We start from the raw sequence: 13312 nt of genomic DNA, 5'->3' as shown, positions 1-13312 counted from the left end.
GATTGAGAATGTACCATGCTATGAATAGACCGAAATTAAGTGGGTGAAGCATGCTATCATTATGTACTAAGTAGTTTCTAAAATACCATAAAGTGTGGTAAAATTTAATGTCACCTTTTTGACCTTAAGACCTATAAACTACCATTTATTGAGTAGCCTAGTAAGCTTGTATGTTTCTTTTATTTATCATAACAACGTGTTGAGGTGTTGTTGCTCCCATTTTACTGATGATCAGAGCCTCTGAGAAGTAAATAACTCACCCAAATTAGTACATGCCAGGCCTGGTTTCAGAGCCCCATTTGTCTGATTCCAAAGCCTTTGCTCACAACCACAACACTCTCCTTAATTACAAAACAAGTGTCATGGGGCAGAAGACTGGAGTGGTCATTAGTTTTGAAATCATCCTGTCCTAAATCTGATCTCACCATGATCTCCCTTTTAGACTACATCAGGAGAAGATGTTCGAGACTTTGCCAAGGTACTAAAAAACAAATTTCGAACCAAAAGGTATTTTGCGAAGCATCCCCGAATGGGCTACCTGCCAGTGCAGACTGTCTTAGAGGGGGACAACATGGAAACGTGAGTAGTAGCAAAAGCAGAACACACTCTTGTTTGATGTATATTTGAACTCCTCTCAGCTGAACACCCTCCTTCACTCCCAAATGCAAACAGTCTCTTCTATTTCTTTCTTTTTATTTACATTAGCTGAAAAGAGAAAAATAAGCTGATGTCCAGTTGCCACTTTCCCACGTCACTTGACAATTTCTTTTTCCAAAAGTTAAACTTTATCTCACAGGGGGAAAGAAAAAAAAAACCACAACACAATACAGCCACTAATTGCCTTACAAGCCTTATAAGAAATATGGGACTGTTTACAAATGAGTGATTCCAGTATTTCATTTTGATTTTCCTCTCTCACAAATCAGTAAATGTGTGTCTTTTTGTATCTCATTGTGTGGTCATATCTAGTCACTTGTTTCTACTCAAAAGAAAATATAGTCACAGGAAACTACTTCACAGTAAGTAGTAATGATTCTCAAGATCAAAGGGGACGTCTTCACCTCTTTTCAACCTGCTCCTCTTTTTTGCCTTAACTCTGATGGCAGTCACACAACTGTGTGTTTTTCTTTTAATTCACTTTACACCTTGGTTTGGCTATTGCTTTCCATGGTTCATACTTAATTGGCTGGATTTTATTTATTTTGACCTTTCAGTAAATTTTTTTGCGGCTGAGTTTGCGTATGTCTCTCTTCACCACCTCATTTTTTGTTTTGCAGTCCCGTTACTCTGATCAACTTCTGGCCAGTAGATTCTGCGTGAGTACTTTTGCTGAAGGGTGCTGCTACCACCAACACATTCGCTCGCTTGGTTTTCTTTTGTTCTGTTTATTTGTTTGTTTTGTTTTGTGTTGTTTTGTTTTATGGACATATTAATTCCCCTTCCTTCATTTCAGTTTTTTTTTTCTTTTCTTGATGAGACTTTGAAAGTACCATCTACACAGATCAGGAGAATCAGAGTGGGTTTTTTGGTTCCTCCACCAGGTGAAATTCAAACCAGCAGAAATCCTGGCTTGAATTCAAATTATAATCAAAGAAGTTATTGGAGTTTTAGCTGTATTCCTGGGAGACATGTTTATATATTTCTTCATATAAAAGCAAGGAAGAAGCTTCTGATTACATAATAACATTCTTTAGCCATATTTCTTGAGATTCGATGCTTTTTAGAATCTTTAGGGTCTGTTATAAGTGGACTATTAAAAATCAGCAGAATTCATTTTAAAGTATGATGCTGAGTTTGGTTGAATAATTTTAATGAGGTGTGCGGACTGTTTATCAGGTTATGCCATGCTATTTGACTAATCATTATATACAAGGGTTTCTAAAGTTTGAACTAAACTCACTTTGCTCTCCTCTCCAAACTAAATATTCAGCTCATAAACAATTATACATTTGCTCTAGGAGGAAAGTATTTCTTTGTTATTACTATTGGTGTGTATTAATAATACTGAGGTCAGATACCAGCAGATGATTTATCTCAGAGTTTATAATGCTAGAAAACTCTTTTTTGGGGCCTGTGATTTCTATATTAGCAAACAAAGTGCCTATTTTAAAACTACATTATGTAGGGTTGTTATAACAAACTTTTGGTATTTCAAAGTATGCATTATTAAAATATTTATTGAAAATCAGACAGCTCTATTATGTATAAAGGGGAAATGACCAATTTGGAAGATAAGCTTATGTAAGAATTCAATTTCTTTTTATTAAATCTTTTTTATTGTTCCACCATATAATTTAATTTAAACTAGATCCTTTTTTAAAAACCCTGTCGTGATAAATGCAAATTATTAATTGAGGTTTATTTTCAGTCTTTAATAGGCCTAAAGGAAGTGGAAGGCTATGCTTTCTTTTTTAAAACTTCGTTATTGCGCCCCTTAATTTTGAGATATGGTAGCTATAAGTAGTATATTATCTGATTTATTTAATCATCATGCTTAAAGAACTTTGGGAGGTATTTAGGTTCAGTTATGTCCTCTGCCTCTTGGAAATTGTTTTTCCTAACCCAGGTAGTCTGTTATAGAAGTTACAACCGTTCATAAATAAGAAACTTTTAAAGAGTTGATACACTACAGTTTCAGCTTGATTGGATCCTGCTAAGGGAATGGATTTACTCTATGTGGAAATAAGTTTAACCAAGTAAGAAATCCAAACGACAAATATGCTAAAGAACAGTTGTTACAAATACATAGATAAAAGTAGCACCAAATAATAAACAAAGAGTAATTAATAGTCCTTGAAAGGCAAAAAGGAGCTACACGTAAGCTAATGAGAAAAAAGTTATGACAATCAGATTAACTTATTTTAAGTAGAAGATTTTGTCTGTCTTAAACGTTGAAATACTTTAAAATTAATAACATCTTTTATTTAAAAATATTTTCTAACAACTAAAACACACCTCCCAATTTGCGTTTTTATGAAAAGTTGGTTAGATTATTCAGAAATAGTGGGAAGTTTTAATTTTGAGGAAGAAAACAAATCTAGCAGACTGAAGTCTGTGTTTTCTTTAATAGCAGTAATTGTATTTGAAGTATTTATTCATAGGATTATAAATACTATATAAAATATATTACAAAGCCATCCTATTCAGGCATAAGAGCCAGGTCCTAACGTGTTTTATTTTGCAAGACTTGTATCTAATGTTAACAAATCCTATGATGATTACAGTATTTGATCCATTTGATATGGATCACAGAATTTGAAAGTTTCTGGAGATGCAGACTGTTTGGTTTTCCTTAGACTAAACCCTTATTTGCTTGTGTTTGTCATATTACTTTAAACTAAAGCTAACATAGGCCTTTATGTTGTTTGTCCATAAGTGAGCCAGTCAAACAATATTCTTTGAGCGATTCTGCAAGAGCATTGAAACCTAAATGAATGTCAGCTTTTAATTAATAGAGTTTTCATAAAAGATAAGGTGGTGGTGGGTGGGATGGAATTGACCAAGTAGGTCATTAACTCTTATAGTAAGTAATCCTTCTGGGTATATGGTTTTGTGTTTAGGAAGTGGGAAGCGGGGAACAGTATTATTACCTTCTTTTGGAAGTGTTTTAGAAGGCTTTGCACTTAGTTTTGTTTGTGGACTAAGTGGCTTTGTATTTTCACTAATTCTTGGTTTTTAAATGATTCATCTCTGACCAGTACTCCCTTTTGGCTCATTTTCTGGTTTAATAAGTGTCTCTTTTAGTGTATATTTTTTAAGATTTCTGGTTATTATAAGTTCTTGTGCTTATGCATGCTGTGATAGGCGCCACTGACATTAATAAGAAAAATAACATGGAATTATCCTTGAGGCTAAGAATTAAAGCTCTGTATAAGATTTTCTGTATAAAATGGTATTAAAGTGTTTTGGATTTATATGCCTACTTTTCTTGGTGTACTTATGCTCCAAGGTCTTAGGCTTTCATTCTTGTACACACTTCCAGGATAGCAACTATTAGAAGGGAAAACACTACTAATGTATTTTCCCTGATGGTAGGCTTTTTGCTTATTAAAAAATATGTAATTGAAAGACTGGTCTGTTCCAAAAGAAGTATCGGCTATGTCAGGGTTCTAGAAGATTAACAGATTAACTCTCCAAAACTATAGTGAAGATTCACATGGAAATCTTTGGATCTGCTTATTAAATTGAGTAGTCTTCCTTTTGTTTCTTCTTGACAATTTAAACGTCTTTATAACTCATTTCAATTTGATTATGATTACACTTGACCTAGATGACATTGGTTTCATAAATAAGACCTTTCTCTCTCAGGGAAGAATTCCATTTCCCTAGTTATTTGCTATAGTGTGTCGTAATTATCTTACTGTAGTATATTAAGAAATATGAATTTCTGGCACATTTTCTAATGCAAGCTTAGCTACTGGTAACTGCATCTTTTTCTTTTTTAATGTAAGAAGAAACAAACACATTCTCCTTAGTGTTTCAACCAAGTCCTTCAATGCTACTTGGACACTGGGCTAAACCAGGGTCCTCTCTGAATTACATTATCGTTGACTTTTGGATTTATGCCTTTACCTAAGGGCTTTCTGTGTCAGCAGAGAAATGGAAGAGACCTTTTGTGCTATTCCAATTAAAACAAAAAGTACAAGCCTAAACTGGTTTTCAGAACAGATGGTTTTTTTTCCTAAGGTTAATCCAAAAGATACTATAAAAACTTCAAGGATAATTAATAGATCAGATATGAAAGGATGAAAAAATGTTAACCCTACCAGAATTCTAGCCTATGGAGATAAGAAAAGATAGGTGTTTATATACAAAAAGCATATAGACTATTCCTGCTAATGATCTCCTCTTATTTTCTCACCTATGTTTTAGCACACAGTATCTCTAAGAAATATTTCAGATATCATGACGTTCTATGAAATTTAGTCATTCTTTTTTAAAACCTCACAATATAATCCAGGGTCATTCTATTTTGTGCTAGAAATTAGTGGTATAGTCTTGCTGCTGAATTGGAAGATACATTTCTTCTTTACAAAATTGCATAGATCAAGACATCTTGACACATGGAGTTTTAAGAAGTCTTGTACTAGAGTAGCCTCTTTGAAGCTAAAATAATTGTAAGTATCTAGGCAAATGTACAGCTTTGATTCAATAAGAAGATAGCCTATAAATGGCGCAGGTGTAAACTATTTAAAATTTTAAACCACATAGTGCTAACACAATTTCGGAACTATAGGATGTGAGAAATTACAAAGTAGGAGGACAAAATGCTTCCTAGAAACTGTCTCCCCCAACCTTTTCTACGATGGGAATTTTCCAGAGAAGATTTTGGCCTCTCTTCATGGCTTTTAATAAAAGCAGAAGTATGAGAAATCATCTCTCAAACCTGGATTTTAAAATACTTGATAATATTTAAGATATAGGAGCAACTAACTGTATACATTATCCGTAGAATTAGAATAAAAGCATTCTAGGCCATGTGTATAACATAACTGTGTGGTGGGTTTTTTCTCCATTAATGGATGGTATCTGTGACTAATCACATTTTCTGCCTTATAGGCCTGCCTCGTCCCCTCAGCTTTCACACGATGATACTCATTCACGCATTGAACATTATGCTAGCAGGTATGAGACTAGTTGAATGCCAGGCAAATATTGATTGAAATAACTAACCAAGGAAAGCTAACCTATAATATTTTAAACAAATCTTTTCTTTTTTTCCCCAAACTTGTCTGATTCCTACTAATCAACTTGCCCTCTAACGTGCATGCCGTTCCACTGCATGTTGTTTTTGGTCACCAACAAGAGCATTAGTCCAGAATAATCTTCCCTAACCCTGGCTTTTAAACATTTCCGGTAGCCTTGCTATGTTTTTTTACAGTGAGCACATTTACTAAATTGGCTTACAAATAGTTTAACCTCCTTAGAAAACTGCTAGACCAGACATTCATATATGAAAAAATGATACTATATTATGTGGAGAATATGAAAGCATCAGCTTTCCATTTGTGTATTTATTTTACATGATATGCTGTAAAGAAGAGAATAATTAATTTTCCTAATCCTTGGACTTTTCTGTCTCACCTTGTGTTTGAGATGATCTTTATACCTAAAAACTTAATTACTAATTTTAAAATATTTTATGCTTGTTAAATCCGTAAGAGTTTGGTTAACTTTTTTAGTTGTAAAAAAACAAACAAACAAACAAAAAAAAAAAAACCCTGTATAATTGCCTGAGGTGAAGAAGATTTTAAAGGTAAAAATTGGTGGCAGAATGTTTAGAGAGCTTACTGTGCATCCATCCTTTGTCAATATTCTAACTGCTGGACATGTTTACCAATCGTGAAAAGCATTAGCTAGCTGTGTAAGTCTGTCATCAGTGGAAAGTAGTAATTGTCTTAAAAGACAAGGGGTAGTGTAAGGTAGGGAGTGCACTTATTGTTAGGGAAGCTTTTCTTCTGAAAACAAAGACCTGTTCTTAGTGAAAGCAAGATTGATCTGTAGGGGGAAAACAGTGAAATATAACTTTCCTTAGAATTTCTATCATAAATGTAGTGCTACTAACTAGCTGTGGTCTACCACACACTGCCTCAAATGGTTAAGCCAGCACACACATCCTTTAATTTGAAGGATTCCTTTCTCTTCTTGCCATGATTTATCCTTTAGTTTTCAGGAATGTTCGATTAGGTCTTGAATAGATTCTAAGACGTCACATAAGTTTTAATGAGCTTTTACGTTTTTTATCAGGCTAGCAGAAATGGAAAACAGCAATGGATCTTATCTAAATGATAGCATCTCTCCTAATGAGAGCATGTAAGTATCCCATCTCTTTTTACAAAATGTTCCTGACAATGAAATTGCTTTGAGGGATTTAGAGGTAGGATAGCACAGGATATAGGAATTAGCATCATATTCACTTGATCTTTTAAGGAGCCATTCATTTACTTTTTTCCTGTAATTCTTAATGCCCTGGCATGGAATGAGCTCATCCAAATTCTGGCATTATTAGTATTCAGAGTAGCAAAAATAGTTTGCCTTATTCTTATTTAAACTTATTTCATACCATATGATTACAAATTGCAGAGTCCCAAGTATTTATAGTAATGCTTAATCTTTGACCAAACCTGCCAGATATTTAAAGGGATAGGATATTAATTTTAAAGTCATGGCTAAGTACTATTTTCTCCACTCATGGGGAGTGGAAACGTGATCTTGGTATAGCATGGCTATTCACATATGTTAGGTTAGTTGGGCGTTTTCCTTCAGAAATCCAAAGAAGTAGATTTTTGTGATTTAGCATCTTCACAAGATAAAGTGAGGCAATCTTATGAAGGGTTTCCAGAGGAGAAGTACCAATTCAGGTTGCAGGTTGTTAGCAGGATGAGAAGCCAACCCTGTTAAACTTTAAGGATGGAGATAGAGCGGTGCTAAAAGCAGCAGGGAACACAGCTATGGCAGGGAAACTGAGGCTTCATTATAGAGTAAGGGCAGTGTTCACAATACAGAGCACAAAGGAACATTGCCATGAACCAAGTAAATGCTGACCCGGGCTTGAGGTAGAGAGAGCAGACATTGAAGCAAATATGAAGGAAAAAATAAGGATTTGCCAAGTGAATAAATAACATAAAGAGAAGAAATCTAGTCAAAGTATTACGATGCCTTTTTAGTTTGATAAAGTAAGGATATCTCACCCATCTTGGAGAATATAGACAAAGGGAAGAATGGTAAATTTATCATATGTAGTTGGTGTGGCAACACAAAGTCATGCTCAGATGAGAAAAGAACCTTCATAAGGATTAGGCCAAAAGAAATAGTATCAAAGTGGCATATATATAACTAGTTATTGAAGACATGAGAATAAATAATCTCATCTGGTACATAAACGATCAAGCTAATAATAAAGAATCAAGTCAACCCTCAGTCATTTGTATATGACTTAGTTCCTTCAAACAAACAAACAAAGAAGCCTTTCCCCAACCACAACTGTGATGCCTTATCTTTCTTAGCTATGGGAAAAAGTATTAATGGTACTAATATATAAGATACTTCAACAGTAAAATGTGTGGCCAAAGAATCAGCCAAATGTAAATAGCTTGTGCTTCTTTGGCTCACTGATTTTGGTATTAGAAGCTCTAGCACATTCAAATTAATTCGAGTTGTATCTACGTAACAGTGGCTGTCATTCATTGACTGCCTAAGAGAACAGGAAGAAAAGTGTAGTTACAACTCTAGGTTATAATTAAACATGGGAAGTTCTAGCAGTACAACTTCAGAATTTGGAATGAGTTTGATAAATTAGGTGGTAAAACTGCTTTTGTTTTATTTTAAAATAAGCTTTAGCTTATTCCGAGGACATAAAATCCATTTTGACTCAATGTTGGATGGCAAAAACTCATGGCATTTCAGGGGCAGGTTTGGGGAAGTGGTTTGGTGGATTGGTTGACTTCACTTAAATGTGTGTTTTTAATACCCAATAATTATTTTTAGTCAGCTTTTCACATCTAAACCAGGTAACTGGCTTGATAAGCAAAAATAATTCAAATGAGGAGGACTTTTTCCTAAATTTCTGATATTTTTCAACTTAAGTGGGTATGGAGAGGAGAATATTAGTGTATCATCTTAATGATATCTAACCAGAAACAATGAGCTTTAGCCTGTCATTACGGACAGAAGAAAATTCTTATAACTTGGAGGTAAACAGGCCTTTCCGGAGCTTGGAGCAATGCATTCAGAAAAAAGTTTGTCCTGTGTATTAGAGAGTTCCTAGTTTCCAGGAAAGATTGTAGCTGCCTCCCCAAATAGAAGGCTTTTTGCCTCCTTTTCCCCCAAGATTAGTCCTTAAAACCATTATGTATAAATTTAAAAATAAATAAAACTTGTATTTAAAAAAACTGCCCCGAGGAATGAGATGTTCAGTCTTCTTTTAATCAGTCACCTTAATGGCTTTTTTCCCCTTAATTTTCGTTTTTCTGTCTAAACAATAACTGAATGAAACAATCATTTATCCCCAGTTTAATTGTTGTTGTCATTCTGCCTCAATGACTTATATAAGTTAAAACTGACTTACTGAAGCAATGCTTTTTGGTTACATTGCCTTCCACTTAATATTTCCTCTGTTACTTTTAGAGCTGCAAGGTATTTTTTCCTACTCAGTACAACAATAGCGTGGGTTAGTGAACAGATTATCTTGACAGGCTTGGTGGCCAAAGCATTATACAGCCATTATTATATCTTTTAATATTTTTTAGCTATTGACTAACATCAATGTAGAGTCCCAGTATTTCTGTAATTCTGCCTTTCATTTATCCATGTAAATAGGCCAATCAATTTCATTTGAAAATCTGAGCAAGAAAACATTTTGAATTGGTACCAATAGAATGGTAGATCACAACCTCAGCAGTATCAAAAGGTCTTTAGAAGCAGGAAAAAAGGTCTAATTAATTGTTAAGAGCAAATAAATGTTTCTATTTTCAAATACACTCCTGAGTCCCTAACCCCCAAAGCAAAATAAGGGGGGGGAAAAAACCAAAACCTTTGATTTTATTTTCCAGAGATGATGAACATTTGTTAATCCAGCATTACTGCCAAAGTTTGAACCAGGACTCCCCCCTGAGCCAGCCTCGTAGTCCTGCCCAGATCTTGATTTCCTTAGAGAGTGAGGAAAGAGGGGAGCTAGAGAGAATCCTAGCAGATCTTGAGGAAGAAAACAGGTGAGTTTTCTTTCTAGCTTTGTCATTGGTATGCAGAGTGCATACACTTGCACACATAGAAAAGTGCCAGGAATCTTCACTTAGAGTCATTTTATGTCTAATTGTTTTCTAAAATAATCTGTTTAGCTCCATTTGCAGATTCTCTCTTTTTTTTTTGTTATCTGAAAGAAGACAATGGATGCAATAGTATGATGAAGAACTCATATTTTAGGTGTGAAGGAATTAATGCTGATGGTGGTATTTGACTTGTTGCATGTGTCTCCAAGGCTTTGATTTTATATTTCAGAATAGAATTTAAGAAAAAAGTAGGTTATTTAATTTTATGATTATATGATTTTTTTACATGTGTTTGGCCGTATTATCTACCTCAAACATTTAAGAAAGTAGGGTTATTGGCTTGGTCATATTGGGAAACCAATTGTTTCATCTTATTTTTCATCATCCAACACAGAAATTATTATTTATGCTCACCATCATAGCAGGTTAGTGAGACAATTCCAATTGTCAGCCATCACCTGTAAAAGACAGTCATGTAAAAACAGCAGAAATTGTAGAAGAGAAAAAGGCTAAAGAACTCTCATAATGACTGCAGGGAGGACAAAGATGTAAACATCTGGGGTACTGTATTGTGTCAGGATAATGCAAATCATTGGACTTTCAGTTCTGTATTACATTTATTATGTCACAGGTCCCTTGGTTTAAAAAGTCTTCTCACATGATCACTTCTAACTCACAATGTGCCTTCTTCAGACAAATGCTACCAAGCAAGGATTTAAAGTAGATGTTGCTCAGATTTGTGGGTCTTAAGTACTTTCATCTCTTTGGTTGAGCCCAAGGCACCAAAAGCTCTTAACGTAGGCAACACAGTGTGTCTGAGATCAGTGCCCTTGGGAGTATGCCACTTCAGGATGAAAAAACAAACTGCCACTCATCCATTGCTTCCTGCTGCCACTGCGAGCCTTCTAGCTCTTAACACCTCTGACCTATGGCCATAGCTCCTTATCTGGTTGGCTTCCCTTTAGTCTCTTTCCCACCCTTCCAATAAATCCTCCATACTGACTCTACTTGTACATCTTGCCAGAACCAAGACCCATCATGGCATTCCCCTTTCACTGGATTTCTGCATGTAGAAAAAAATCAAGCTTCTTAGTGGGGCATTCAAACCCTTCCACAATATTCTCTTGACTTGCTTTTTCTATGCCATCTTCTTTTGTTCTCCCTGTGTTCTGGCTATGCTGTTGTAGCTAGTATTTCTGAATACATCCTGCTCTCATCTACCTTTGGGGTCAAGCTCAAGCTTGAGTCTCAGCCTAACTGCTAACCTCTAACCCACCACTGCCGTATCTGACAAAGGAATCCCACCTATCCTCCATCACATTGCTCAAAATAACTTTCCCCATGGAGCCCTGCTAGATCCCTGCAGTTGGAAGAAATCTGTCTTTTGCCTCTATTCCCAGAGCACTTTGGACCTTTCTCAGAAAATTCCTTGACAGTTTGCCTTTTTATCAGTTATTACCAGTGCCTCTCTTTAATGAGCTAGTGTGTGTCTTTGGGGCATGGACTGTATCTTAATCATCTTCATATCCTCCAGAGTACTTAGCATGGTTTGAATATTTAATGGCTACTCAGGAAATGTTTGGTAAAAACCTGAAAATACAGCAAGAACATCACATGAGTACCATCCACGAGATAATATTGAACTTTTTTTGTTGTTTTCATGATAGCTTTATTTTTGGCCTTACTTTTGAGATCATTTGTCAGTGAAGACCATGGTAGAGAAAACATTTCTACTTTATTGAGAATAATCAGTAATATCCATTTATGTTAAATCTGTAATTAATGTAGGGGTCAAAGTCAAATTGGAATAAAAAGTTGGAACTGACACTGTAAATAGAATTTGATGTTACCAAGGAGTAAATATATTTTTGAAGTATATGATTGTGTAATATATCTTTTGAGCTCATTGGTCAAGAGCCCTGCCTTGTTTGTGGTTAGCATAGTCTTTCTCCGTACCATTGCACCCGGGTCAAAGAATGTTTGTAGAGAGTACTGATAACTATCATTTATTTATCATTTTATCATTTTGAGTGCACTTTTACGTATTTTAGATCATTTAATCTTCTTGCAAACGCTATGGAGAAGAGACTGTCGCCTTTCTGTGAATGAGACACAGGTTCATAGAGGTTCACACAGCTTGCCCCAGATTTCCCAGTCAGCCAGTGGTAGAACTGAATCGAAATCCAGATTTTTCTGACTCTAAATAGGCAACTCTACCTTCAACCAGATAATAAAGAAGAGTAAGTCTCTGTGAATGTCATTTACATAGAATTGCGGCATATTCCCCAGAATGTGTGTTAACTTAAGGGACTATCTATGAGGACTAAGTGTCCCGGAATAAACCTGTTCATCTACTTGTAGCGCAGCGATAACCGCTTTACCCTGGAAGATATCCAAGACCATTCTCCAAGAATGGGATGGTTTGTTCTCTAAAAGAACAAAAAACATAACATCAGGCCTACTTAGAGCTCCAAAATGAGGACTCTGGGGTTGATGCAAATCTTTGTGTAAGTTACCTTGACCTTCGCGAAATGATCAGGATGAGCTTCCTTCATTTTCCCTTCATTTTGTCCTATTTGACCTTCTACCAAATTCCAAAGAAATGTCTCCACAGAGTTCCCTTCCTGAAAACAGCCCGTGTGTTTACTTTGATCTGCCCTGTCCTGTCTTGCAGTTCTGCGCAAGGAGCTTCAGAGCCCTAGATTTGCCTTCGCTACCCTTGAATTCAGTGTTGCTTAAGGAGCCTTTAATTTGCCATTTCCTGTTGAGAAAACCCAGGAATTCTTTAGATGCCCTCTCTGTGCATGTCTAGCTGGCTATGTCCTAAGTCAGCATTGGGCTATGCAATCTGACAAATACGAGCATACTTTTAGAGAAAATAAGAAAGTATATTTAAAATTGAGATTGCCCCAAGTCCTTTGGATGTGTACTTATTGATCTGTTAATATATATATTTTATGTTCCTTTAGCTGTGATTTATCTCCAAATAACAGCAAAAGAGAGAGGCCTGGAGAGCCCCATTCCTGACTAGATATTTATTAAATTCCATTAATTGTTCTTATTCATGACACCTCCCTACAACCCCCTAGAAAAACAGAGGATGGCTGTTTGAGAAGTGTCTCAGAGGTATCTTATCTCTGCCTTTAGAATTCCATTTCTCCTGGTTGTTGCACATAGTATTCAATAAATATTTGTTGAATGCATTAATGAATAAATGAATTGAAGCTGAATTTATTTTAATCGTAGCATACATGCATGCACTTTTGACTAAAGTTCTTTTACAAACCTAATTTCGTAGAGAAAAGCCTTTCAAAGGCTTTGTTTTCTGCTTGCTTTTCAAAATACTCCCCTTTTTCAAACTGCCTTGATTAGCACCAGGCATGGCTTTGTCGTAAATTTAGAATGTTAAGAACCCGTTTTCCAAATCACAGGCACTGTATGTATCCCACATTGGTGTTCTCTGATTCTTGGTTTATGCCACAAAGATAAGGCTAAAGCTCTGAGTAAAAGCTAAATCTGACTGAGTTTTTCCCATAGTGCCTCCC

General features: G+C 35.5%; 1 protein-coding gene across 19 annotated transcripts in view; it reads left to right on the top strand.

The window, feature by feature from the left end:
• Positions 1–13312, top strand: part of DMD (dystrophin) — a 2616526-nt gene that overhangs the window by 2556716 nt on the left and 46498 nt on the right. For 13 of the 19 annotated variants that reach the window (XM_063804906.1, XM_063804905.1, XM_063804907.1 and 10 more), the window contains 5 exons: positions 443–579; positions 1278–1316; positions 5560–5625; positions 6748–6813; positions 9552–9710. In XM_063804906.1, the coding sequence (XP_063660976.1) occupies positions 443–579; positions 1278–1316; positions 5560–5625; positions 6748–6813; positions 9552–9710 (467 nt within the window). The remainder of the gene's footprint in view (positions 1–442; positions 580–1277; positions 1317–5559; positions 5626–6747; positions 6814–9551; positions 9711–13312) is intronic. The other 6 variants (XM_063804902.1, XM_063804904.1, XM_016943548.2 and 3 more) reach the window with 2 other exon arrangements.

The sequence above is a fragment of the Pan troglodytes genome, chromosome X (genome assembly GCF_028858775.2).
Source record: "Pan troglodytes isolate AG18354 chromosome X, NHGRI_mPanTro3-v2.0_pri, whole genome shotgun sequence".
NCBI lineage: Eukaryota > Metazoa > Chordata > Mammalia > Primates > Hominidae > Pan > Pan troglodytes.
This window is presented reverse-complemented; position numbering and strand designations above follow the sequence as displayed.